The 24,959-nt window shown below is 35.1% G+C and overlaps 2 protein-coding genes across 3 annotated transcripts in view; one reads left to right on the forward strand and one right to left on the reverse strand.

The window, feature by feature from the left end:
• Positions 1-6,680: 6,680 nt before the first annotated feature.
• Positions 6,681-8,392, reverse strand: LOC145667713 (uncharacterized). The gene has a single exon (XM_081735171.1). It carries the CDS (start codon positions 8,390-8,392, stop codon positions 7,151-7,153), a length of 1,242 nt encoding a protein of 413 aa, XP_081591297.1. The 3' UTR covers positions 6,681-7,150.
• Positions 8,393-18,871: 10,479 nt separating this feature from the next.
• The window catches only part of LOC145669264 (uncharacterized), a 38,756-nt gene continuing 32,668 nt past the window's right edge, over positions 18,872-24,959 (forward strand). For both annotated transcript variants that reach the window (XM_081737583.1, XM_081737584.1), the window contains exon 1: positions 18,872-19,113. In XM_081737583.1, the coding sequence (XP_081593709.1) occupies positions 19,017-19,113 (97 nt within the window). In that variant the 5' untranslated portion in view covers positions 18,872-19,016. The remainder of the gene's footprint in view (positions 19,114-24,959) is intronic.

The following is a 24,959-nucleotide window of genomic DNA, read 5'->3' on the forward strand; positions in this document are numbered from 1 at the left end:
GTCATCTAGCATTCGGACGGGTGTTTTAAGTACTGTAAGCACAATGTGTATTCGCTGATTCTCTACAATGTCTTGCTTCCTTGTGCTTGAAAACACTCGGACAATTCTTACTGTTAGATCTTCATTAGTAGCAATGTTAGCTAAGTACTGAAAAGTACTCATTCTTGACGTAGTGCATAAATAGTGTGAATGACTTTAGTGCAGTAGGTATCGGTTTCGATTCCCAGCAGCAGTACATCGAAATAGCTTCGTTGCTGACAAAGAGTCGTAATCACAAATCAATCAAATAGATGCTGAAAACTAGCAATCGATTCTACTTATAGAAGAAAGCTCATAAAATAACGCGTAGAGAAAGTTGGTTCATTCTGTGCTGACTTTTATAATAAAAGGTAGTACATGGAGTCATAAGCGGCTGAAGGGGAAGACCGGCCCCCCTGATTCACGAAAATGTATACGTAATATAGCAAACCATGTATATTAAATATCAGGCGTAATATAGCAACCATGGAGATACCCCCTTAGAAAATTTTCTTCGGGCGCCCATGCATGAAGTAGAGAGAGTAGTTTCGATTGAATCATAATATGTATAATATTCTATGGTGCAGGACAGTCCCACGTTAGAAATTCCCTAATTAAATGCAAATCCATTTCTCGTTTACGTAACTCAAATACATTTGCTTTTTAAAAAAAAAAAAAAAAAAAAAAAAGAGAGAGAGAGGAACTTGAATAAAATACATAATAACAGTGTGTGCTTTATGTGTCATCCTGCTTGATAAGCTGTTTGTGGAAATGCCACGCCTGCAAGATTACGACATACAGGAAACTGATAATAAGCTTCTTCATGACTGTATTTGTCTTTTTGTATCTGTGTGTGTGTGTGTATGTCTCACCGGATAGAGGAGGCGGAGCTTTGGGCAGTTGAGGAAAGCTTATCTTAAACTAAAATCCTGTTATTTTAGTGAATCGTCCAATTTACGGTATAGCTTCAATTTCAATATTAGCAAACCGAGGAAACCACATCCGGATACTTATTAAACTGATACGAGTTATCTAATGTTTTTTGTCAATTGCACTTAACTATCTAACATGTATATTATGTCCAAAAAAAAAAAAAAAAAAACTTTCTGTTACACACGTAGCTAGAGTTGTATTAAACAAAGCTATATATTATTCATTTTTCTGAGAACTTTCAGACGAATTGAAGTGTAAAATGAAGTTACACATAAATCATAAACGAAAGTTTGGTTGAGAGTCACTTTTCTTTTTCTTTAATTCTCTGCAAACCACAACACAACAAATCGCTCGTTTAGTATAAAAGTAACATTTAAAAAATGGCACTGATTAAGATATGAAGTTAAAAATGGTCCTAAAGGGTAGGAGAGGTTTGTGTAAAATCATCGCAGGTGAAGATACACATCCTCGCACTTTCCACTCCAGTGGTAATTGTATCATTTGTCCGTCCTTATTAATTGTAGTGGATTTGGTTTTACGTCACACGATTATGCCGCTAGGCTAAAGGAGACGCTGATGATGAGAAATGAATGAAATGGTGGAATGAAGAGAGTGGGAGGAAACGGGAGAACCTGGGGAAAACCCACACATACAGTGTTTATTCACGCGCGAACTGGGATCGAACAAGGGACTCCACGCGCCAGAAGTGAACTCTCTACCACTGAGTCACCGCGGCCATTAGTAATTGGATTCTTGAGGAAAAATGATACATCTAAGTTGAGTTTCAAAATGAGATTCACTGTGTTTACTATGAGCGTTTTTCAGCTGTAAAAACGGTAAAAAGCCGACTCAGATACCTCTGGTAACACTTAATAAAGTAACGACAATAAAGATTTGAAGAACGTGAATCCAGACAATGTAAGAGTTTGAGATAAATTGAAATATCTTAAGTAATGCTTAAGCAAGTAAGTTGGTGATGGACACCGTAGTGGGTCTGTAGATGGTGAAGGTTTCCTCGCGGTACTCCCGTTTTTCCACATTCTCATTCCACCAATACTTCCATAATCATTCAACTACTTTAATCAATGTCTCTCTTAGCCTGAAGGGCTTAATCGTGGGACGTTAAGTTGAAAAATGTATTTGGTCTAGGAATTAATTCGTGCGGGTGGACAAGAGATGGCGCAAGGAACGGAGCGTCCCACAGTTCCGTGTATCCACACATGTGTTGCAAACCCCTGTCATCGCGTATCGTTCGTAGTATAGGGCAGTGGATTAAAGCGTCAACAACACCAGTTTGTAGTTAAGTGAACATGGCGCAATTTGTGCCTGATAAAGTGTTTTCGCGGGGTGTCCTGCTGCATTACTTTAACATGCAGAAAAGTGCGACTGAAAGTCATAGTATTTTGGTGGAAGTGTATGGTGACCATGCTCTAGCTGAGCGAACGTGTCAGAAGTGGTTTGCACGGTTTAGAAGTGGTGATTTCGGCTTGGCAGACCAAGAGCGAGCTGGACAGCCAAAAAAATTTCAAGACGAAGAATTGACAGCATTGCTCGAGCAGGATTCGTGTCAAACGCAGGAACAACTTGCAGCAGCATTAGGCGTTGATCAAACAACAGTCTCCAAGTAGTAGTCTAAGTAGTCTAAGTAACTCTAAGTAGTAGTCTTTACGAGCCTTTTGACAGTGTAAATACAATGCATATACCTATTTACCCAATGTTATTACAAGTACACAACCACATTATATTAATGATTGTTACAGGGTAAAAGAAGAAAGAAAATGACTTATCTTTGACATATTATGAAATTCCAAAGAACGCTGATTTTTTTTCGTCGTACAATTTTTCCTAGGAGCACAAACAATCAACAATAACACAGACATAAATTACTATGTAGCCTAACGTGAAAAACCTCTTTATTCTTTTCCAATATGGCGGATCGATTCGATATATGCGAGTTCGATACTATCAAAGATCTCTCATTAGGGCATCTCTAGGTCTTTATATTATCTCAATGGTACAACCATGGTACTTTGGTGTTCTAGTACAGCCAATGTCAAAACTTGTTTGAAAATATATCACTTGTAGAAGGATTAATGTCAACCAAACTAATTCCTCATACAAGATTGCTTAGATTTGAATATAATATTTGTCATTGGGTTAGGCTAGCAGCTTGACACAGTTCTGTAATTATAATCACAATGCGAATATTATTAAACCAGTACATGCAAAGTGTAAGAATAAGGCTTTCAATACTGCTGGGAGATACGTATGTATCCTAAGCAAAAATACCAGTGAAACGCACATGTCTCAGCCAGTCGCGGCTAATGTTAGTGTAGCTACGTTACGCAAAGACCAAACTCTATCAAGTGGAATTACTATTAGAAGTAGTAGTTACAAAATGAGGAATTTTGCTGCCTATCACATATGCTTTTAGTAACATACTTTTGAACTTCAACTATTATAAAATTTATCGCTCTGTTTAAAAATGAGAAGTAATTCCTCACAGAGTAACAAATTTATATTCTGTTGCAGCGAAGTTAGAACAACCAGATTTCTACAACATGGACAATTGGCGTGAATGTTTCTGCTTTCACCTATCCCGTGAGTTAAAGGTTTTAATCATTGCAATGCTCACGCAACGCGGCTGGGTTTCCGGTAAACTAGAAAATTTTACACTAGATAAAATTTTTGAAAAATATATAATACTACAAATTTACAACTGAAATTCATTTTATGTATTTATGTTTCTTGGGAGAAAAAAGGTAACTACGCGACTGTGATAAAGTCCAATCAATATTTTGATACAGTAATAGGATTAATAATGATAATAATAAAAACACGAAATTACAAAAACGTGGAAGGTATCCAATATATAAGAAAAATGAAAGTAAACATGGATTTATGAGTTAATTATTCGTTTACATAGAAGGCTCCTTTTACCCAATGGCGGCAGCACAAGGAGAAATGTGTTTTCCACATTAAAGAGAATAAAGACGCTCCAAAGGAATTTGATATCCTATGGAAGATTATCAGCATTGACTATGCTTGCCATCGCGAAAGACCTCTTAATGAGACTACCAACTTCAACTAGCGAGTTATTTTATTTATTTGTCCATTTTCTCAAAATTTTATTTGTTTTCATATCACATAATGTTTGCATCCGAAGTTTATGTTGCTTAGGTAGTGAGTTCAATTTCTGCTTCCTGACTCCAATCTTTCCTACTGCAACATCCGACACCGCAATCCACCGGCCGCCACTTGTCGCACCTGTTCTACTATTCAAGAAACGAATGGCGGGTGAATTTGTTGTGTGTTGTTACTTTAGACGAGTTCCATATTCAAAATAATCAAACACTAATGTCATTTGCTAAAAAAAAAAAAAAAAAATGGCAGTGAAAGAGTTAAGTCCTACAAAAATTGCGAAAGAAAGAGAGAAAATTTGTACGTTACGCATAAATACTTGGAAAAGGTAACATTGTTTCTTTTGTTGTAAGAATTATTTACAATATCTGGAGATGAATCTTTAAATCTCTGAAATATAAAATATGTCCAAGATTTCTACAAAGTGAACTTGATTCCCTTGTGCATACGCCATGTAATTAATACTGTTCTGTATACTGCTATGCTATAAGAATGCTATGTTTAGATGAACGTCTAAATTACATGAATATCTCATTTATTGTATACCTTATGTTACAGGAAGAATATGGTAAATTAAAGGTACCTATTAATATCTTAATTTTGACAGTTGTTTTCTATGTCTCCTTATAAAACATGTAGAACATATTAAGATATGATACTATGCAATATTCGAAAAAATGATAGAAAATTTATATTACCGGAGATATGCATATTTATTATATTATTAAGAACGAAATTTAAAGTAAGAAATAAAATTCTTTAAACCAGATGAATGATCAGTAAATGAACTTTCCAAAGGCATAAATGTGTTCTTGTTTCTCAGCAACGTTGCAATCATTGTGTGCCCACAACGAACAGGTTAAGCACTGTACCCAAAGTTCTCTTCTGCTCTGATATATTTACAAAAGTTGGTTTCATTTCCATTTTAGTTTGTTTCTTTTCCATTTTATAAATATAACATTTCTTCCACTTTGAAATATTTTTTTTCTATACGACAATTTTTATAGAGTTTATCTCAACAAAATGGAATACCTATATTTGCTGTTTAGTATTACACAATATATACTCCTATCCCATATTGCTCCACAAGCTATCTTAGAAATGTAAGGCTTGTCAATTCTACTTCAAAATAGATAAAGATGGTTATCTGAACTGTGTATTTTATTACTAAACTTATGTTAAAGACTACCGCTATGTTTTATTTCAGTTTCAGTCATACACCTACCTTCAAAACTTTTAACGAATCAAATTTTTGATTTTAAGGTATAATTACATTGGATATTACGCTAGACACTAATGATGGATGTGGTTAATGATGGACGCAGGTTAATGATTGGCATGGTTTGGAATTAGTAATTGTGAAAATAAAGATGAATAATCGTTGGCTCTACAAAGTATAAAGTGAGTGTTGGCCATCCGAGAATTTTCCGTCATTCGTTCAACAATTCCGAACTCGCATTCTCAATTTTAATTTTACGTAGGAGGTACATTGATAAATTCTTGATAAAGAGGTTAGTTACAACCTAAGGCAAACGTTGGCAGTTTTCACTGTTGGGTTTACTGTCCATACCGCTAGAACTTATAAAATACCAATGAAACCTAGGGTTTTCTGATCAATCCAACCCTTCAACAAATGCAAAGTTACATTCCTGCAATTCAAATATGTACTCAATTCTAACTTAATTGTAAAATACGAAATTTTTGTATAAAGTACTCTACTAATACGTAATTACCCATTGTTGTTAAGATATTCAATTGCATCTTTATTGCAATAAGAAAAGTGGAAACTGGAATTCTGGATGATTTACATTTATTAGCAGCAGTAGCGACATCATACGGCACAACTGTAAAGATTTTGCTTCCACGAGGTCTGCGGCAACGTATTTTTTTATTGATATACATATTCCCATTAGCACATAGATTGATCTATAGACCCGTAGCTAGCCCAAAAATGAAGGGAGGGTCCGGTAGAAGTTAGGAGGGACCGATTCAACCATATTGTAGTTCATTCGCAAGCTTAATGTGAAAATTTTAGGATACCAGTAAAAATTTAGAGGGCCCTGGACCCCGTGGATACGGACCTCTGTACTATTATTATGCCAGGGCTGCGGACCGATAAAATCAATGATTAAATTTCAGTACTCCTACAATACCGTTTGGTATTTTTATACTTTTGTATTAGTAATACCGAAATTTGATGTCATTCTTAACGCACCCTGCATAAGAAAACCATTACCTTTATCACAGCAACGAATAATCATCATGATTTATGCCACTTTTACCAAGCAAAACACTCATAGTTCAGTTGGGAAATAAATGCTTACATGTGAAATGATAAGATTAATCACAATTTCAATTTGAAAACCATCAGGTTTTTCTGCCAGATCCCGTTCTAAGAATTGATAATGAATCAAAGGCTTATGTAATACACATTTGGTCATTTTTTTTGTTAGAAAATATTATTTTGTTTCTCCAGCTGATTCATTACAGCACTAATGTATTTCACTCACGGTTATAAATATGTGTCATTCCTTCCTGGGTTTTATTCAAATAAAGTATCACTTAAAATTATAATACTATTTTATGCAACAAAGTGTATTATTTGATACATATCTTTTCGTGTCTTGTTTGTTCTATTTACACTATGTAACTTTTTACACGACATTTTCACATTATAATCATTTTTTAAAAATAATCATGACAATTACATTTGGTCTAAACAATTCACTATTCTAAAATTCTTAGGAAGAATATATGAAAAATGAAGTCGAATTTGAAGCCAAAACGATGACAAGCGGTTAATAATACCGGCACATTCATAATATTGAAACTTGTAGTAAAATCACTAATAATAATAACAAAACACTTCTAAAACAGTGAACCGAAGTATTGAACGAATAGTTCGCACTTTAAGAAAATAAAGTATCTACGTATTATCAACTTCAAACTCCTTCTTATAAGCCCATGCCAATAGTATCAATAAAGAGTAATATTTTAGTTAACAAACTGACGCTTAAAATATCAACTAGAGTAATCAACACACCCATCACTAAATAAATTAGGCCACACAAAGTTCATAGTACAATTCATCAATAAATTCTGTAATGCGGACTCTGTAGTATTTATTTTTCTTAAAGTTATCAATTGACACAGTAGCTTGGTTTTCAGTCATGAACTTCAAAAATTCATCTGGATGATCTGGATTCATCATTTTCTTTGCGTCGTCGTCATCGATCAAAATGAAAGGAAAATAGAGCATAAAGTATAACATTCCTAGGAGTTTCTTGGACACAAAGTTCTCTTTAAGGGCATCGAAAGTGAATTTGGGCAACTGTGCACCTACATCGGACAATGTTTCTATAAAGGAGATATGATAATCTCTAAGAAGATCATCAAGATATTTATCCCGCAGAGAACGTCTTGTACTCACGAACAAGAACACAAGAAGATCAAGTGTTGGTGGACCATAGCGTGCTAACTGAAGATCCAACAACTTAACAGCAACTGGAGGCTCCCCGTCTTTAACATACTTGAATAGAATATTGTTTATCCAGAGATCACCATGGCAGGTAACATTCACAATATCCCATCCTTGAACCATTTCGCATGCTTTCTCGTACAAATTATTAAGCTTCTGTTGAAGTTCTTCAATGCAGTTAGCGTACCTAGGTATTAATTCTGCCAAACTTAAGGTAGTCTTGATGCTATTATTCATGTACTGTCGCCAAAAATCATCTCCACTGAAAATAATTTCGTGAAGAAATGGATATACATCTTGTAACGGTTTTTCCTTAGTCTGTTCTAATGCAACCGATGCAGCATGCAATTTTGCCAGTTCCTTCAAGACACAAGAACAGTGTTGGTAGTCAAGTCCATATCTTCTATCCCTTAACACGTAACCACTCTCTGATAAATCTTCAAGTATTAAGAAATTGTTAGGTATTGTTTCACCTAATCGTGAGAAGAACGATTTTGGATATGGCAAGCGAATCCCCACGTGATGATAGATATCCGGTATGATTTCCGAGTAGAATCCAATCTCTGTTGTAAAAACTCCCATTTTCTCCACAACTTCTTTTTGGCTTTGTTGAACAGGAAATGATTTAATAAAGAACTTAAATTGTTTACGTTGATGGTTATGTTGCACTGTCACTGTGGCTCTTCTGTGTGAGGCAAGAAATCCAGAAACTTCAGACGATGCAGCACAAACAGATAAATCAACTAAGTTGAAATCAGCACTTCGTAAGATCTGTTCCACAGCTTGTAACAGATTTTCTTTCCGAACAACTTGATCGCTCATATCTAACAGTTAACTGAAACTTATAAATGAATTGTAAATGAAAGAAGCAAATATTGTTCAAAACATTCTTAAATACTTCTGAATTTTATAATGACAAAAGTTATGTAACTAATATTCAGAAAAATGTTCAATACATACACCAAATAAAAACAAAATTACATATTGTTTCTTAGTAGGAATAGTTATTAATTTTTTTTCTTTGTTTACAATGGGAAGAGCACATTGATTGTACCTCTGTAAGCAATACTATCAGAGTTTTATTTTGAAAATTATACTTTACATCAGATTCATTATGCAAAAGGAAAAATTTAATAATAGGAAGTTCTATTACTGTATAATAGTATTTATGAACTGCAAGTATGTGGAGGATATTATGAATATAGTTTACGCTTACAGATTTTAAAAAGAACTTGCAGTAAACTTATGTATAACATACAATGTAGAAGAATGATTACTTCCTTCATTCCCATGTTTTGTTGGAAGAGGTTGCTTCTTTTTGTTGACCATGAAAGATGACGTAAAAATTACTGCGACTACCAATTATCGATGAATTACCTTGTTTCATTGCTGAAGAAAATTGTAACGTTGCCTCGACCAGAAAAGAAGGAAAAGAAAAATGATCTTTTCCTTGGCTAATTCAAGAGAACAAAATAGATACATTGAAACTGTAATTATAGCTTATGATAAACACTATACTACAGAGATAGATCTCAGGGAGAAGAACATTTAGTTACTTTTTATGTCTCCAATTTGTAATTAATTTCAATGTAGACTTTTCATATAGATTAGCGAACGAGGAGGATGTTCGAGCGTTTTTCTTATTCAGTATTAGATATATTGCAGGTATTTTTGTATACGAACACGAAGTCGGCGTTCCAAAACATCCCAAAGGTGTTCTATAGGATTCAAGTCAGGACTCTGGGCAGGCCAGTCCATTACAGGGATGTTATGGTCGTGTAACCACTCCACCACAGGCCGTGCAGTATGAACAGGTGCTCTATCGTGTTAAAAGATGCAATGGCCATTCCCGAATTGCTCTTCAACAGTGGGAAGCAAGAAGGTGCTTAAAACATCAATGTAGGTCTGCGCTGTGAGAGTGCCACGCAAAACAACAAGGGGTGCAAACCCCCTCCAAGAAAAACACGACCACATCATAATACCACCACCTCCGAATTTTACTGTTGGCACTACACACTCTGACAGATGACGTTCACCGGGCATTCGCCATACCCACACCCTGCCATCGGATTGCCACATTGTGTACCGTGATTCGTCACTCCACACAACGTTTTTCCACTGTTCAATCGTCCAATGTTTACGCTCCTTACACCAAGCGAGGGTCGTTTGGCATTTACCTGCGTGATGTGTGGCTTATGAGCAGCCGCTCGACCATGAAATCCAAGTTTTCTCACCTCACGCCTAACTGTCATAGTACTTGGAGTGGATCCTGATATAGTTTGGAATTCCTCTGTGATTGTCTGGATAGATGTCTGCCTATTACACTTTACGACCCTCTTCAACTGTCGGCGGTCTCTGTCAGTCAACAGACGAGGTCGACCTGTACGCTTTTGTGCTGTACGTGTCCCTTCACGTTTCCACTTCACTATCACATCAGACACTGTGTACCTAAGGATGTTTAGGAGTGTGGAAATCTTGAGTACAGACTTCTGACACAAGTGACACCCAATAACCTGACCACGTTCGAAGTCCATGAGTTCCGCGGAGCGCCCCATTCTGCTTTCTCACGATGTCTAATGACTACTGAGGTCCCTGATAATGAGTACCTGGCAGTAGGTGGCAGCACAATGTACCTAATATGAAGAACGTGTTTTGGGGGGGGTTTCCGGATACTTTTGATCACATAGTGTATATAAGCTAACCTACTTCTCGATGGGTAATAGTCAATTGATGCTGGTGTTAGTAACAAAACTATTTTATTGCCTATATCATCAGAATATTAGGTCGTATTTGATAATTATGCAGTCTAGTCAATTAATCCTTACCAGTTCCTTTTGAAGGTAGATATTTTCCTACATGATAACAACTGGGTTAATAAAATAGGATATGATTTGATACACGCGAAACGATAGACATCCACATATACCTGTATATTTACGTATGTAAATTTATTTATGTATATTATTCACTATATCAATTAAAGTTGTTTCATTTTCATGTATATGTGTAATGTGCAGACAATATATAATCGGTTTACTTCAAATCACTGTCATTGATATTTATTTCCTTTGAAGTTAAATTAGTTAAATATAACAGCTGTAATTTAGAATCAGTTGAGTCACGGTTTTCTTTATTATACCGCTACCGTGCAGTGTGGTCAAAGAATTTTCATAGTTTCCTTTATCGTCGTTTGGAAGAACTTGGAACTAAAAACAATGTTTCCCACGTTTTATGATAAATGTGGTGGCGACTCAAAATTTGATGCGTTGCGCAATAATGTATACAAATATACAGTCAATGCATTACAGTTACAGTTGCGCCAGATTTGGGGCATTATATTGTGACATAAACTATGACCACAGAAAGTGGCATATTCCAATCAGCAAGTGCAGCATTTTGGCTTTCCCAGCCATGTATCCAACGTACTAATAGCCATACATTTAATGTACAAGTATGTATAGAGTCATTTAAACTTAGTATTTGTTGTCAACTTTTGTTAAATGTGCGTGCACTGCTGTCAATACTGTCAGTTTCATTTTATCGAAATGAGCGGGAAGGAAATAATGAATGAATCTACACAGCAAGCCTTTCATCAAATTAATTCACTTGCGCCATTTTCAAGATTTGTTGATTTCCATGTATTTCCTTCAATTTGTCCATACTGTATTACTGTAGTGGTTTTTGATACTTCATATGTTTCGACTGCTACACGGGCATTAAATATTTTTTACCTACCCTTCCCTAATACCGCTTTGTAAATTTCCACTACTATGTACGAGGCGCATATCAGAAACTAGGGCCTATATTTTTAACGCTGGGAGGAAACACTTCTAAATTTTATAATGTGCAGAAACATGCCCTTGTATTTTATGCTTGCAACAGAGATAGAATCGTCTGAGTGGAGTTGCTTACATGCGAGTTGCAGTAAGATGAAATGGATGCCGTAATACAATATCCCACTAAATGGGAAATGAGAATTATCATACGATTTCAAAATGACAAAGGACAGAATGAAGCTGACATTAATCAGAATTGTGTGTCATTTACGGACCAACAGTAATGAATGAAGGGAAAGTGAGACATTGGTGCAGAGAGTTTCTGGAAAGGCCTTCAAATGTTCATTACAATGAGCGTAGCAGAAATCTTAGTATCCAAACGGAAGATCTGGTGGAACATAATAACAAATAAGTGCGATCCAATCGCCGTTCCATATAACTGAACTCACCGAAGAGTTTTCAGAAGTGTCTGCGAAAACAGTGCATCGAATCGAGACTGACAAGCTGGGCTTTATCACAAATGGTTTGCAAAGTAAGTGCCAAAAATGCTAACAGACGCTCACAAAGAGCAAAGAATGACAGCAATACATGATTTTTTGTCCTGCTTCACAGTGGCATTTTGCCAATTTAGGAGGACAAAATTATTATATCAAGAATCTGTCACATTAAAGTGACGTAAGATACGTTTCTGGGGTACAATGGTAGAAATAACTGAACCCATGCTATTGAAGCCTATGCTAAAAAAAAATAATAAAAAAAAAGAAGTAGTAACAAATCCACGGCAACAATAACTTTTGTAAACACGCATTAAATAAAAAAGGAAGATAGGGTTGTTCACATAAAGGAAAACGAGAGGAAAGTTGATTGTAAAAAACAGTAATGACCATTAGTTATTGAAATAAAACAGGGAAACATTATTTTTTTAGCCTCTACTTCCCCCTCCTTGACCAAGTTCTTTTGGTCTTATTCATGGCAGACGCAACTGCCTCTTGTTCTCTCTCTGCTACTTTTTCTTTTATTTCGTTTCTTTCTTTCTTCTTTTCTTGTTTTGAAACCTCAACAGGATGAGGCTGTTATTATTATTTTTTTTTTGGCATGATACCTTATTAGTTTAAGCCATGCCATTTATTTTCTCATTTTATTAATTTAAAATTTATTATTTTTATTACAAAAGAAAAAGGAAAAACACAAAGTTCGTCATGCAAAGTGGACTCGCATAATTCAGAATAAAAAAGAAACATGCTGAGAATAGAACAAAGAAACAAACAAACAAACAATTATTTAGTATACTGACTACTTTTTGATTTCCTGTTTCTCACCATTTTTGTTCAATATTTATTAATTGTTTCTCCCCTCTGTTTTCATTTATCACATTCCACTTTATATAAATATAACACAACACAAAATATAACATAATTTGGACTATCAAACTATTTGAACAGTCAAACATTGACTTGTAAATTCTATACATATTACCCTTTGAACCGCTGCTGCTGAGTTAGTTGGCCGTTGAGTCATCGGATGAAGATCGATGTTCGTTGGGAGTGTGCAAAGAAGGATTATTCAATAAATCAAGTACTTTGCCGTCGATACGACTGTGTTTTGTTTTTGGAGGAAATCGGTAACTTCCAATGACTGGATCAGAAATGATGAGAAGTCTGTGGAGCAGATCGGTATTTGTATTAGTACTTGATGTATTCCTCGTTAATAATTCCCTGTATTACCTGTGGTGTTTATTTCTTGTCTCTTGTTCTTCCTCCGAAAGCTCGCCAATAGGAAGAATACAAGACGAGACTTCTTCATCCTAGTTCCTCTCTGGGGAGAGGCACTTGAAAGTTCACTCACAATTGAAGCAGAATTCCTCTTTCCTTTTCGTCTAAGTTTTAGTTAAATCGTCAACGACAGTTCCTCATGGCATGTTTCTTCAATAAGAATCTTCACTGTACGTTTCTTTGACTTTCGGCTGCAGTCACTGAAGAATTTGTGTGGTCTTCCATGACTTCGGGATGTACTAGGTTGTAATGTCATGAGGTCAGGGAATTGAAGACTTCCTTCATGCCAGGAGGAATTATTTTGCAGAAAAAGTTCGAGATGTATTGATGCTGTCTTCCACTTCACTCAAAGTTTGTGACTGACAGTCCTAAGTGGCGCCTTAATAGATGATAAATCGTCATCAGGTAATGGGGAGTAGCCAACTGATCGCTCAATACGCGTCAGTAAGGCATCAAATCTCGTCGAACTTGAATTCTCTACCCATATCTCAAATAAAGTGTGATAGGGAATTTGTAGCGCCATTGTAATTAAAAAACAAAATCCTTTAAGTGCGCAAATCTGCGCAACAACTCTTTTCACTTTTGAAAAGTCTGAATTCTAAGCAATAACTTACATACAATTTAACACTGGAATAATGCGGAATAATATACTAAAACTCAAAGCTCTTTTTTACATTTCAATATAATTGTGTGTTTAACACTTACAGTTTTCCGTACCTTTTTTTTCAGAACGAACAAAAGGTTTCGAAACGAAACACTACAATTCAGAACAGACGTAATATAACCACCAATACACACCCACTTTCCTTTTGCTGTTACATGACTCGTGCGATCCACACTTTGCAAGCGCAGTCGCATCACAGATTTTCGAACGCGCACTGCGAAACCAGTGAGCAGGTGTTCCGAGAAGTTTGGGCTTATCTATGTGCTAGATTAACTAACAGAATTGGAAACAAATGTTGTTTTGATATACTGTGGTTATTCTATTATTGGAATAACTAACAGCTATATGTATATTAATAACTTGGAAAAATGGATTTTGTCCTCCTAGATCATCAAAATGTCACACTGTGCGCTGGGGGGAAGGTGAAAGTTCTTTTTTTCACATTATGACTGGGGATGAAACCTGGATATTGTACGCCACTGGGTAGTCGAAGCGGCAGTCGATGTAATAGCAGCACCCTTGTTCTCCTAAAGCAAAGAAATTCAAACAAAGTAATAGAAATATTTCGCAAAATCATGGCAACTGTGTTTCGAGAGCAAAAGTTTGTGATTCTTGTGGAATTCTTGGAACCAGGGCAAACAATTACAGCAGACGTGTATTGCTAAACACTGAATAATTTGCGGTGGTCATCCAAAATCGTCGGAGAGATATGGTATTCTCTGGAATTCTTCTGATCCATGATAACACCCGTCAACACACAGTTGCTTGTACTGTTGAAATAATTCAACGATTTCGGTAGCAACTATTCAATCATCCACCTTACAATCGAGCTTAACCCCGGCGATTTCTTCCTTTTTCTTCTTCTGAAAATGTGGCTTGCATCGATGCGTTTTAACAACAGTTAAGTGCTCAAGACATCCTTTCTCGATTGGATGCACCCTCAGGTGGCATATTTTTTATACAGAAGGTATACGGAAACTTGTATCACCCTACCAGTGGCGTATTTAGGAAGGGGGCTTCCGGGCTTAAGCCCCCCCGAAATCTTACTATAGTAAAGTATATGAAATATGTTGCAGAATTTTCATATTTTCAGGCAAAGCCCCCCGAAAGTTTGCAAAGCCCCTCCCGAAACAAAATCGTAAATACGCCACTGCACGCTACCATGAATGTCTGGAGGTTCCTGATTATATACCAAACACAATAAATTTCTTTTCCTATCGTTTTCTTATTTTCTAAACAAATATATCTTTTTTTCTTTCTTTTTTTCTTTCTTTTCTTTTCTTTCTTTTTTTTCATGCGCCTTGTATTTGATATAGAGCGATGTCATACGCTTTAATTTTGTATATGCTTCCCAATCCACGTAACCCATATGCTGAGTTAGATAGGAATTATATTTCTGGGCATTACTGTCATAAATGGGCTAAGTCCGTCACGTATGAGGGATAACGTTCCTCAGCTGACACACTATCCAGGAAAGGGGAATGGACGAAAGGAATAAATCAACCTGGTACCATCCCGGTATTTAGTTAGTATGAGCAAAACTAAGGAAAAAACTCACTGATAGCTAGCCTAAAATATTTTCTACACCTTTTCGATCGAGTGTGTCCGTTGGGAATCGAACCCGGGACTACTCGAACCAATGAAGAGAGTATTAGCGATTAAGTTATGCGTAACCACACCTGAGTTAGACTACAAAGCACTCTCAATTTCACTACTACTGAACAAGTGAACAAGTTGCAAAACGTGAACGAGGTGACAGGCATGATTTCTCAGACCGAAGATGAATTGTATAGACAACAATTTATAACTGACAATATAGACGAGATGTTGAAAAACTCTACCAACCGCATAGGATTTTTCTAGCAGTGTACTTTGTTGTGAACCACATCAGTTATTAATGCACTGGAAGAATTGCAACATCTCGACTGAAACAACTATATTTATTAACTATTCCCAAATTTAAGAGCTGGGCCCTGTACTCCCCTCAAAATTTAAAAGGAAAGTATCAATATCCATATCCTGAGAAAGGGAATTGAACCAAGTACTAATTTATATAAGAATAAAATACACTCAAACTTAATCAAAGAGTATATAATAGATCAGAACATTCAAATTTTGAATTTTTGGCACTTTTTTTACTCATAAAAGGGAACAAACGGCACCAAACAAATTTAGAGAAATATACGAGGTGTGTTCGAAAAGTAAGTACCGTTTTGAAAAATAAAATAGGTTTGTTAAAATCAAATTTATTTTTACATGAAAGAGTAGACCTTAAATTATTTTTCGACATAGTTCCATTAAAATGCAAACACTTGTCATTAATGGGTGACTAACTTGTCCAAACTTTCCTCAAAGAAACATCCTGCCAATGACGACAACCAGAATTCCACATCTTTCTTTGCATAACCTAAGAGGTCAGTAACAATGTCATGCAAAACAGTTCCCGAAACTTCAGGAAAATAATCTGAATTGTCATTGTGCACCGTCTATTCTTATGAATTTTCTCATCCACTTTCCTCACCAACTCATCCACAACTAAGGTCACCCACTTCGTAGTTATGAACTGCCTTGTTCACTTTCGTACCATTCTCTTACTCCCTCACTTACATTTTCACCTTAAGTCTCGACAATTTGACGATGAATTTCGGCCGACTTCATGTTCCTTGTACTCGAAAACCGGAAAATAGAACGAATCTCACAGTTGTTCTACTTGCCGAAGACTGGCGAAATGTTTCGTTGAGGAAAGTTTGGACAAGTTTGAACATTAGTTGAAAAGTGTTTGAACAGTAATAGAAAATATGTCGAAAAACAGTTTAAGGTGTGCTCTTTCATGTAAAAATAAATTTGACTTGAACAAACCTGTTTTAGTATTATTTTGTTTCGCAACGGTACTTACTTTCCGGACACGCCTCGTACATGAGAATCTTAGCGAACATTTACCAAGCTATGTTTCTTTCCACAATTTCCCAATTTAAGGGTTGGTCAATGTACCTGTGTCCTATGAAAAGAGAATTGACCCTGTGCTCAACCATATAAGCATATGTTGTAAGGACAATCAATAACCGACCACATGGTAATACGAATACTTTGGCAATTTTTTACCCATAGAAATGGATATGGAGGATCACCTAAATTTACAGAGTTATATATTTGAATCCTAGGGAAATTTTACCAACTTTTCCTGAAAATTCCCAAATTTAAGGCATGGTTCTATGTACCACTCCCAAAATTGAAGAGGTGTGCGTTAACTATATGACACTATAATGTGTTAAACCCTTATCAAAGGAAATAACAGGTTAAAAACCTTCAAATTTTGATTTTTGACAACTTTTTACCTATAAAAGGATACGAGATGGACCACCACAATTTACAGAGATACATTCCATAGTTCTATACTATGATACCAAATTTTAGTGTTGGCAATTTCCGAAATTTAAGAAGTGGTCCTATGCAACCCTCCCGAAATTTTAGGAGCTGGCCCAAGGTATCCATTGTTAAAATTTAGAGAGATAGTTCTAGGTATCCTAAGTCATTTTCTCTGAACCAAGAACACAGAAGTGAACCTAACTCACGCAAGTGTTACTCTCGTACCCAGAGTTGGTCCCTCCCCCGGAGCTGTACAGTAAGTAGCGATTACACGTCACTTTTCTACAGGGTTCTCATTTAGCATGTGAGATCAAAAGAATGAGCATCAATGTTCTTCCATTGGCCAACCATTCGTATTTGTGAATTTTCAATATTTTCAATACAGTACTTTTATACACCAAAATAAGTTCAAGTGCAGCGCTCATTCTTTTTTTTTTTTTTTTAATTTTAGCAATCTTCTCCCTCAATCAAAATTTTGTGGAAGAAAACCTGAATACAATGGATCCCGACTTGGCATTCCATTTGCTATTGGCAGTGTCCAAACTGGGGAGGAGTAAAAGATATTGGTGATTAAAATATTTCAATCCAATTTTTCCTTTACACCTTTTAGCTAGACTGTTTCCCAGAATGTTTGTAAATTCCCATTAATGTTGAATTCTGTTTTTACATTATAAATGGCAACATTCTGGAGAACTAAGAGACACGGGTCCAAGTAAAACATATATAAAATAGTACTGCTCAAAAGTTTTCGAACACTCAACTGTCGTCAAATTCTATGCTTTAGGCAGGAGTATATCTGATCCAAGGCGGTAAAATTCTCGTTCCAAAATAATAGGATCACAGTAAATGCTCACAAAGCTCGGGGGCGTTCGAAAACTTTTGAGTTTTAGTGTATATTGAAAATTTGTCGAAAGCAGAGGTATTCAAACACAACCCTCTACTCTAGTGGATAACACTCGTGTCTTTGGTGCATGAAGTCCCTGGTTCAACTCCAAGATGAAGAGCTTTGAATGCATTATGGTAGTATTATGTTTAAACTCCACTTCCCTTATAACCACAGTGTTGATCAAGGATGTCACTTAAACAAATAAACAAACAAAAGCTCTCAAACTTCACGTCACAACGTCCTGATACATCACGTTTCTATGACTTGGGATGCGGGAAATATGCACAAATCTTGAATATGCTGACCAATTGAAAGTTGTTGAAGGCCATGCACTATTTCTTGAAGGTATTTAAAAAAGTGACAGGCAAACAAAAATCATCCTTCCCGTCAGTGCAGTAAGTCACTAATTGTTTTAGTTTGCTGTTGTCAGAATATACTATACTTAAGCTATGATGGTAATGTATAATGATAGCTCAGTATACAAGTTACAATATGGAAGTAGAGTGTTACTATGAAATGAAATCGAAGTAGGTAGTTTAAAAGTCTCTAGTAGGAAAATATGTTTTTTATAATGTAACTGTCTTCAGGACAACATTTATTGTGTGGACTCACCTAATAAGATATTGAAATGTCCGTGTAGAAACGAGGTTTCCTAACTTCCTTGTTTAACATTGTGTAAAATTTGGTAATATATTTATGTTAACTGATACAGCTAAAGATTTCTTGTTGGTGGACTCTTTACAGTGAGAGATAACAAATTGGAAAAGTAAGGTGGAGATTTGTTTGACATCCTCTGATAATTAGAAAGTTTGATTAGCCTTATTCCGTTAACACGTCCTTTCCACATTTATTCCTTCATTTGGTGCTACGAGTCATCAATAGTGAAATATCATAAAATTTCTCCTGATTTTTAATATCACACGTACTTCTTAACTCATCAACTTTAACATATTTTGAGGTGTTAATTTGCAAGGAATTCGTTATGGGCCTTAACTATCTTCTGTTAGCAGCTTGTTTGATGTTTCGTGTAGGTTTCCCATTAAACTCTACTCAAGAAGCTTCATCTATTATTGTCAAAGGTAAGGAACAGTTTATATACCTAATTTAGCCTAAATAATAGAAATAGGCCTAAGTCTTAAGTTTCAAACGAAATACACGTTACGTTTAATAAATATTGAATATTTTTTTACGAAATATGTATTGGCAGATACATTTCTTTTAATAATGGGTGTTAGCTCATCTCTGAATATTGATCGATTGCATCCCGTTGATATTTATTGATCGATAGAGAACCGTTAAAAAATTACACCACATTGCACCAAAATCGATTTTTTTTTTTACAAAAGTTAAAAATAAGCGGTGAATTTGTCTCTTATCCATGATTGATTTTGCACTAAACAATTAGGATGATTGGATAACCTTTAGAAAATATACTTTGTACAGAAGTATAGCATCGACTTTGGTACAATATATATAATTCTTTTGCGCAAATTTCTGTCATGGAGGGTTGATTTTAACCGCTTTATGTTTCTTATTTTTGACGAACTTTAATACCAAACAATAAGTTTATTTCGTAGGTTTGAAGGAAAACATTAAGTTGGATTTAACTTTAGCGTGCATCACAGAAATAAACGTTCAATGGTTTTCTACACTACGTATTCTCAGCTAACATCTTTGTCTTCGTGTAGGATTTGTTAGCTTTAATGCCATCTATCAATTATGTATTCTCTCTCTTCGTTTTCCTTTTACCTTCTACTTCACAATACAATTTCCTTCCAAATAGTGCCATCAGTGCGTGCCATTCGATGCGCCCTCTGACGTTTACCCATATCATTTATTGTTTCACACTAGCCGATGGTTTATAGTAGGATAGTCATACTTAGAATTTGAAATATATATATAATAAAAACAGGAATTTTAGGAATGATCAAAAATGGATCAATAGATGGCGATCTTGCCCAAAGTTTTTTGATCAGAGACCACAAAATTTTTGAACGGTCCGTAAATCGAGTTTTCGTATTTTCTACGGAATAAACACATCATACTGAGTTACGTGATAGTTTGGGTTTGGCTACGCTATATGTAGTTCTCCAGATATAAGGCGTACATTTTTTTGGTTGAAATATATTGGAACTTTTGATACAAAAATATAAAGGGACACTAGGTAAGTTGGCATAATGTAACAATTCCTCTAAGTATAATCATTGTAATGTTGTTCTCATGGCAATGAGGAAGAACGCTAGCTTTTCACAATAACCAATTTTAAATTTATTTAACCGTCTTCCAATTTTAAATTTTACATTTCTCTTTAAGATTTCACAGGGGCCAGAGTAGGGGTATCGATTAATTCTTGATTTTATTTTTTCGTGACTGAGTTTCTTGTAGGGTCGATCTTTCCTTAAGAAACGGTAGAAATTCATATAAGAAATGTCATCGTTATGTTTAATGTCGTTATATTACGAGCCAAAAAACGGAAGAATATTTTGCGCCTTGATTCATTTTTCTCGGGACGTCATTCTGAAATAAAAGGGACAACCCCGTTAAAAACCTGGTCACCCTAATAACCTATAAATACCAGTTGTTCTTCCAGAAACACCGGAATATGGGCATAGAATAATTAATTCTGGAATTTCTTGTTCTCTATAGAAGCAATAAGGACAGTTTATTAATGGGAATGAATCTTTCTCGTATGATATTCTCAAAATGAGCTCTGGTGATCTTATGTGTCATAAGGAAGTATTTTATGATCATTCATAAAACTGAAATTTCGCTGATAACAGCAGAAAACTTGGTTTTTGTTGGTAGGAGTGACACAGTGATTAATTCTGTGACAATGTACTCGAAAGAGACTTCGAAAGTTTGATCAAGTTTCAAACAAAGTATATAAAAGCTGTTTGTAAAACACTGACGACGTTTAGAAGTGATTCCTGTCACTAAGATAAGACAAAAGACAAAAAGTAAAGACCAACATGTGTGTAGAAATGCTTCCTTTCGATGCTATTACCAGACTCAAATTTGTCGGAAAAATTTAAAAGACCCTCACTCATGTCGAGAACAAAATGTGGGATCGAAGACGGGTTAAAAAAATGCTCATTATTTTTAGTCGTAGATTCCATTAATGGACAATTAGGTGTGCTACATGAGCGGCGCAAGGGTGACTCCCAAAGAAACTAGAATTCGTGGGGTATTTTATCAAAAGTTGAGCGAAGAAAGTAACATCAATAGAGCACAATACCTCAACGAGTAAAAATTCACACATAACGTCACGGGCAAACTCCGGGATGTTTAAAAAGAAGGCACCCATCATGAGATTGGTGGAGTAAATGTGTATGTGAGCAATGGTCCTACTTTGAACATCAGTACTATTGTGTTAACTAATGTTAACATCGTTTTATAATTCCTTAAAATATTAAAAAGTCGTTCTCTTCGTAATTTGATAAATGACTTATACAAATAAGACAACTTCAAAACAAAGAACTGGCTATGTATTAACTAACGTTAACATCGTTTTATAATTCCTGAAAATATTAAAAACTTTTTATTGCATTTTAGAAACATACAAAACTTTTGTACATGCTTATACTGAAGATCTATAAAGAGCATTTATTTTAAAAAAATAGGAAGTAGTAGATGGTAAACAACCTAGAAATACTCCATATAGGATGTACGACATGAGAGCCATGTTTCAATTTATAGATTAATAGATTAATAGAGAGGATTTATGTAATGATTATTTTACTTTAAAATAACTATACTTATTTTGACCATTAATATTGATTTTAAAATTTTAACATTAGTAGTAGTATAGTGGTAATATTATATTATATTTAGTGCGAATTGAGGGTATTTGTAAAAGAATTAATTTTAAATAGATATACATTTATTGAAACAATAAATCATCTTTAAAGAAACAAAAGTTTACAATTGCAGCAGACATATTTAAAGGAATATGAATTAAAAGCACTCTTTTAGTCTGCTATTTCAAACATATTAAATTAACTATTTAAAAATTACTTTATAAAAAACAAATATTTAAGTATATAAATTACAGGTAAACTGTTAAAAAACTTCCATAAAAGGTATTAAAAATACATTTTCTTACACAAGACAAATTCAATTATAATAAAGGGTTAACTTACATGAAAAGTTTGTCAGCAAAAATTCTCATTTCTCAAAAATTCTAAGTTAGTGTCTTATTTCATTCTATCCTTTTCCTAACGTTCTTCGTTTTATTTTAACCCTTGTCTACCATTTTTAAAAAAGTATTTATACAAATTTTAAACACTTTCACTAACACACAATTTAAAAACAAACTAACATGTCATAATCCTATATAAAGTATTTCAAAATTATTTACCATCTACTAGTTCCTATTTTTTTAAAAAATAAATACTGTTTATAGGTCTTCAATAAATGAACAAAAGTTTTGTGTTTCTAAGATGCAATAAAAAGTTTTTAATATTTTAAGGAATTATAAAACGATGTTAACATTAGTTAACACACTATTATAATGGTAATTCCGAAAACTTTTTCGGCTTAATATTATTTCTGGGCTGTAACTGATATATTGATAACACTGAATAATTATGACATTTTGTACTTACTAGACCATTATTACATACAAATTTTGATTCTTCTTCTTCTTCTTCTTTATATTTTAATCGTAATCAAAAAATGAGGGAGAGAGAAAGATAAATATGTCCGATGTGCGACGGCGCGGCGTAGGAACACGCTTTTACAATAAGAGACATCGAAGAAGAATAAAAAAAAAAATCCTGTTTGAACACTAGAGGGATCACCCATTTTGCACTATTAGCGTGTGCTCAGTTTTACGCACTGTCGTTCTACTGCTTATCATGTGGTATGAAGTTTACTTTAACATACCACCAGCAACCTCATCTGCGGTAGCCGCCTGACCGTTGCCAGCCCGGATATCCGACATATTTTTAACTTCAGGTTTTTCCATAGGTCTGTAATCTATTTACACTATCACATGAAAGAGTAGAAGTGGGTGACTCAACATCGCCCATGCCATACTACTGTAGATATTAACGTGAAATTTTCAGGAATTACTCCTTTGTCACTTAAGTAGAGAATAAGGTAAGATTTTTTGGGCAATATACACACTAACTATAGGTATTGAGGGTTTAAAATTTTGCCTCACTGGCGTTACAGAAATTAAATTCAACAATATGAACTCATTTAAAAATAAGATAAAATGTGTTTCAGCATTTTCGGAAATTCCACGCCAAAGGAAGGGATGGAGAGAGACTTTATAAAACACTGAAATTTTTCTTTATTTAATCAGAAAGTGATGAATGTGAGAATTCGCTTAGTTTGGAGATCTGAAATTTGGTATATACGCTTTCAATTAAAAATAAGGAAACACGTATTTCACCGTTTCTGAAAATTCCGCTTTTAATGGGAGAAAGAAGACAATTTCAATCATATTGAAATTTAGCTTTATTTATTCATGAAACGTCAACTGTAAGGATTCATTTAAGTTGGAAATGTAAAATTCCATAAATAAACTCCCGAATAAAAATAAGGTAATACGTGTTTCAGTGTTTTCGAAAATTTCTCTTTTAAGGGGAAAAGTTGGATTATTTCTACACTAGCATCATAAGAAAAAACAGTAATATGTAGTCAGTCACTTTTTACTATTACTAAAGCGCTCTCTGATATCGGTCATTTTCGATCATTTTTATATTTATCCCTCACCACCCGTCCTTCGACATGTTGCGTGGCTGAATTTGGACTGAAACAGCATCGGAAGTGTCACTGTTCATCACAGAGACCCCCAAAACTAGAAACACGAATTCGGCACTAATATTGGTCATTTTCGATGATTTTATATATATATATCCCTCTCCCCTATATTAGAAGCTATCAGAAATATCACTCTTTACCTCAGCGACCCTGAAAACTATAGATTCGACACTAATATTGGTCATTTTCGATCATTTATATCTATCTCCTCCCTTCTCCTCCCTCAACTTGCGAGCTGAATTTGGAATTAAACGGGATCGGAAGTGTGACTGTTCATTTCAGCGACCCCGAAAACTATAAATACGGCACTAATATTGGTATTTTGGTCGTTTTTATGTACTTTCCCCTCCCCTCCACAAGTTGAGGGGCTGAATTTGGATGTAAACTTGATCGGAAGTGTCACTGTTCAACTCATCGAGCACAAATACTATGGATTCGACACTAATATTGGTCATTTTTGATAATTTTTATGAGTCTTTCCCCCAAGTAGCAGGACTGAAGTTGGATGTAAACAGAATCGGAAGTGTCACTGTTCAACTCATCGAGCCCGAAATCTATGGATTCGACACTAATATTGGTCATTTTTGATCATTTTAATGTACCTCCCCCTCCCGTCCCCCAAGTTGCTTGTCTGAATTTGCATTTAAACGGCATCGAAACTGTTCCTGTTCTTCTCAGGGACCCCGAAAACTATAGATTCAACACTAATATAAATAATTTTCGATCATTTTTAATTATCTCCCCTCCGCCCCTGCCCCTAAGTTGCACCGTCAAAGTGATATGATAACAACCATGCCAGGTCCGAACCTCGTCTATGTTGAAAATTTGATTAAGATTGGTAGGGTGGTTAAGAGTGATGAAGTCATAAAGACAGTCAGATTCATTTTTTTTTTTACATATCTCTCCTCCATTTCGCTCCCCTCGTTGCACCGTCGAAGTGAAATGACTAAAACATCCCACGACCTAACCTTATCTATGTTGAAAATTTGATTGAGATTGGTCGGGTGGTTCAAGAGTGATTAACTCACGAACATAGTCACATTTATTTTTATACATATCAATTTTTGTATATCTCTCCCTGCCCCCTCCCCTATGTTGCTCCGCCAAAGTGAAATGATAAAATACATCCTAGGCATGAACCTTATTTGTGTTGAAA

Source organism: Thermobia domestica, chromosome 13 (assembly GCF_964235325.1).
Source record: "Thermobia domestica chromosome 13, izTheDome1.hap1.1, whole genome shotgun sequence".
Classification (NCBI taxonomy): Eukaryota; Metazoa; Arthropoda; class Insecta; order Zygentoma; family Lepismatidae; genus Thermobia; species Thermobia domestica.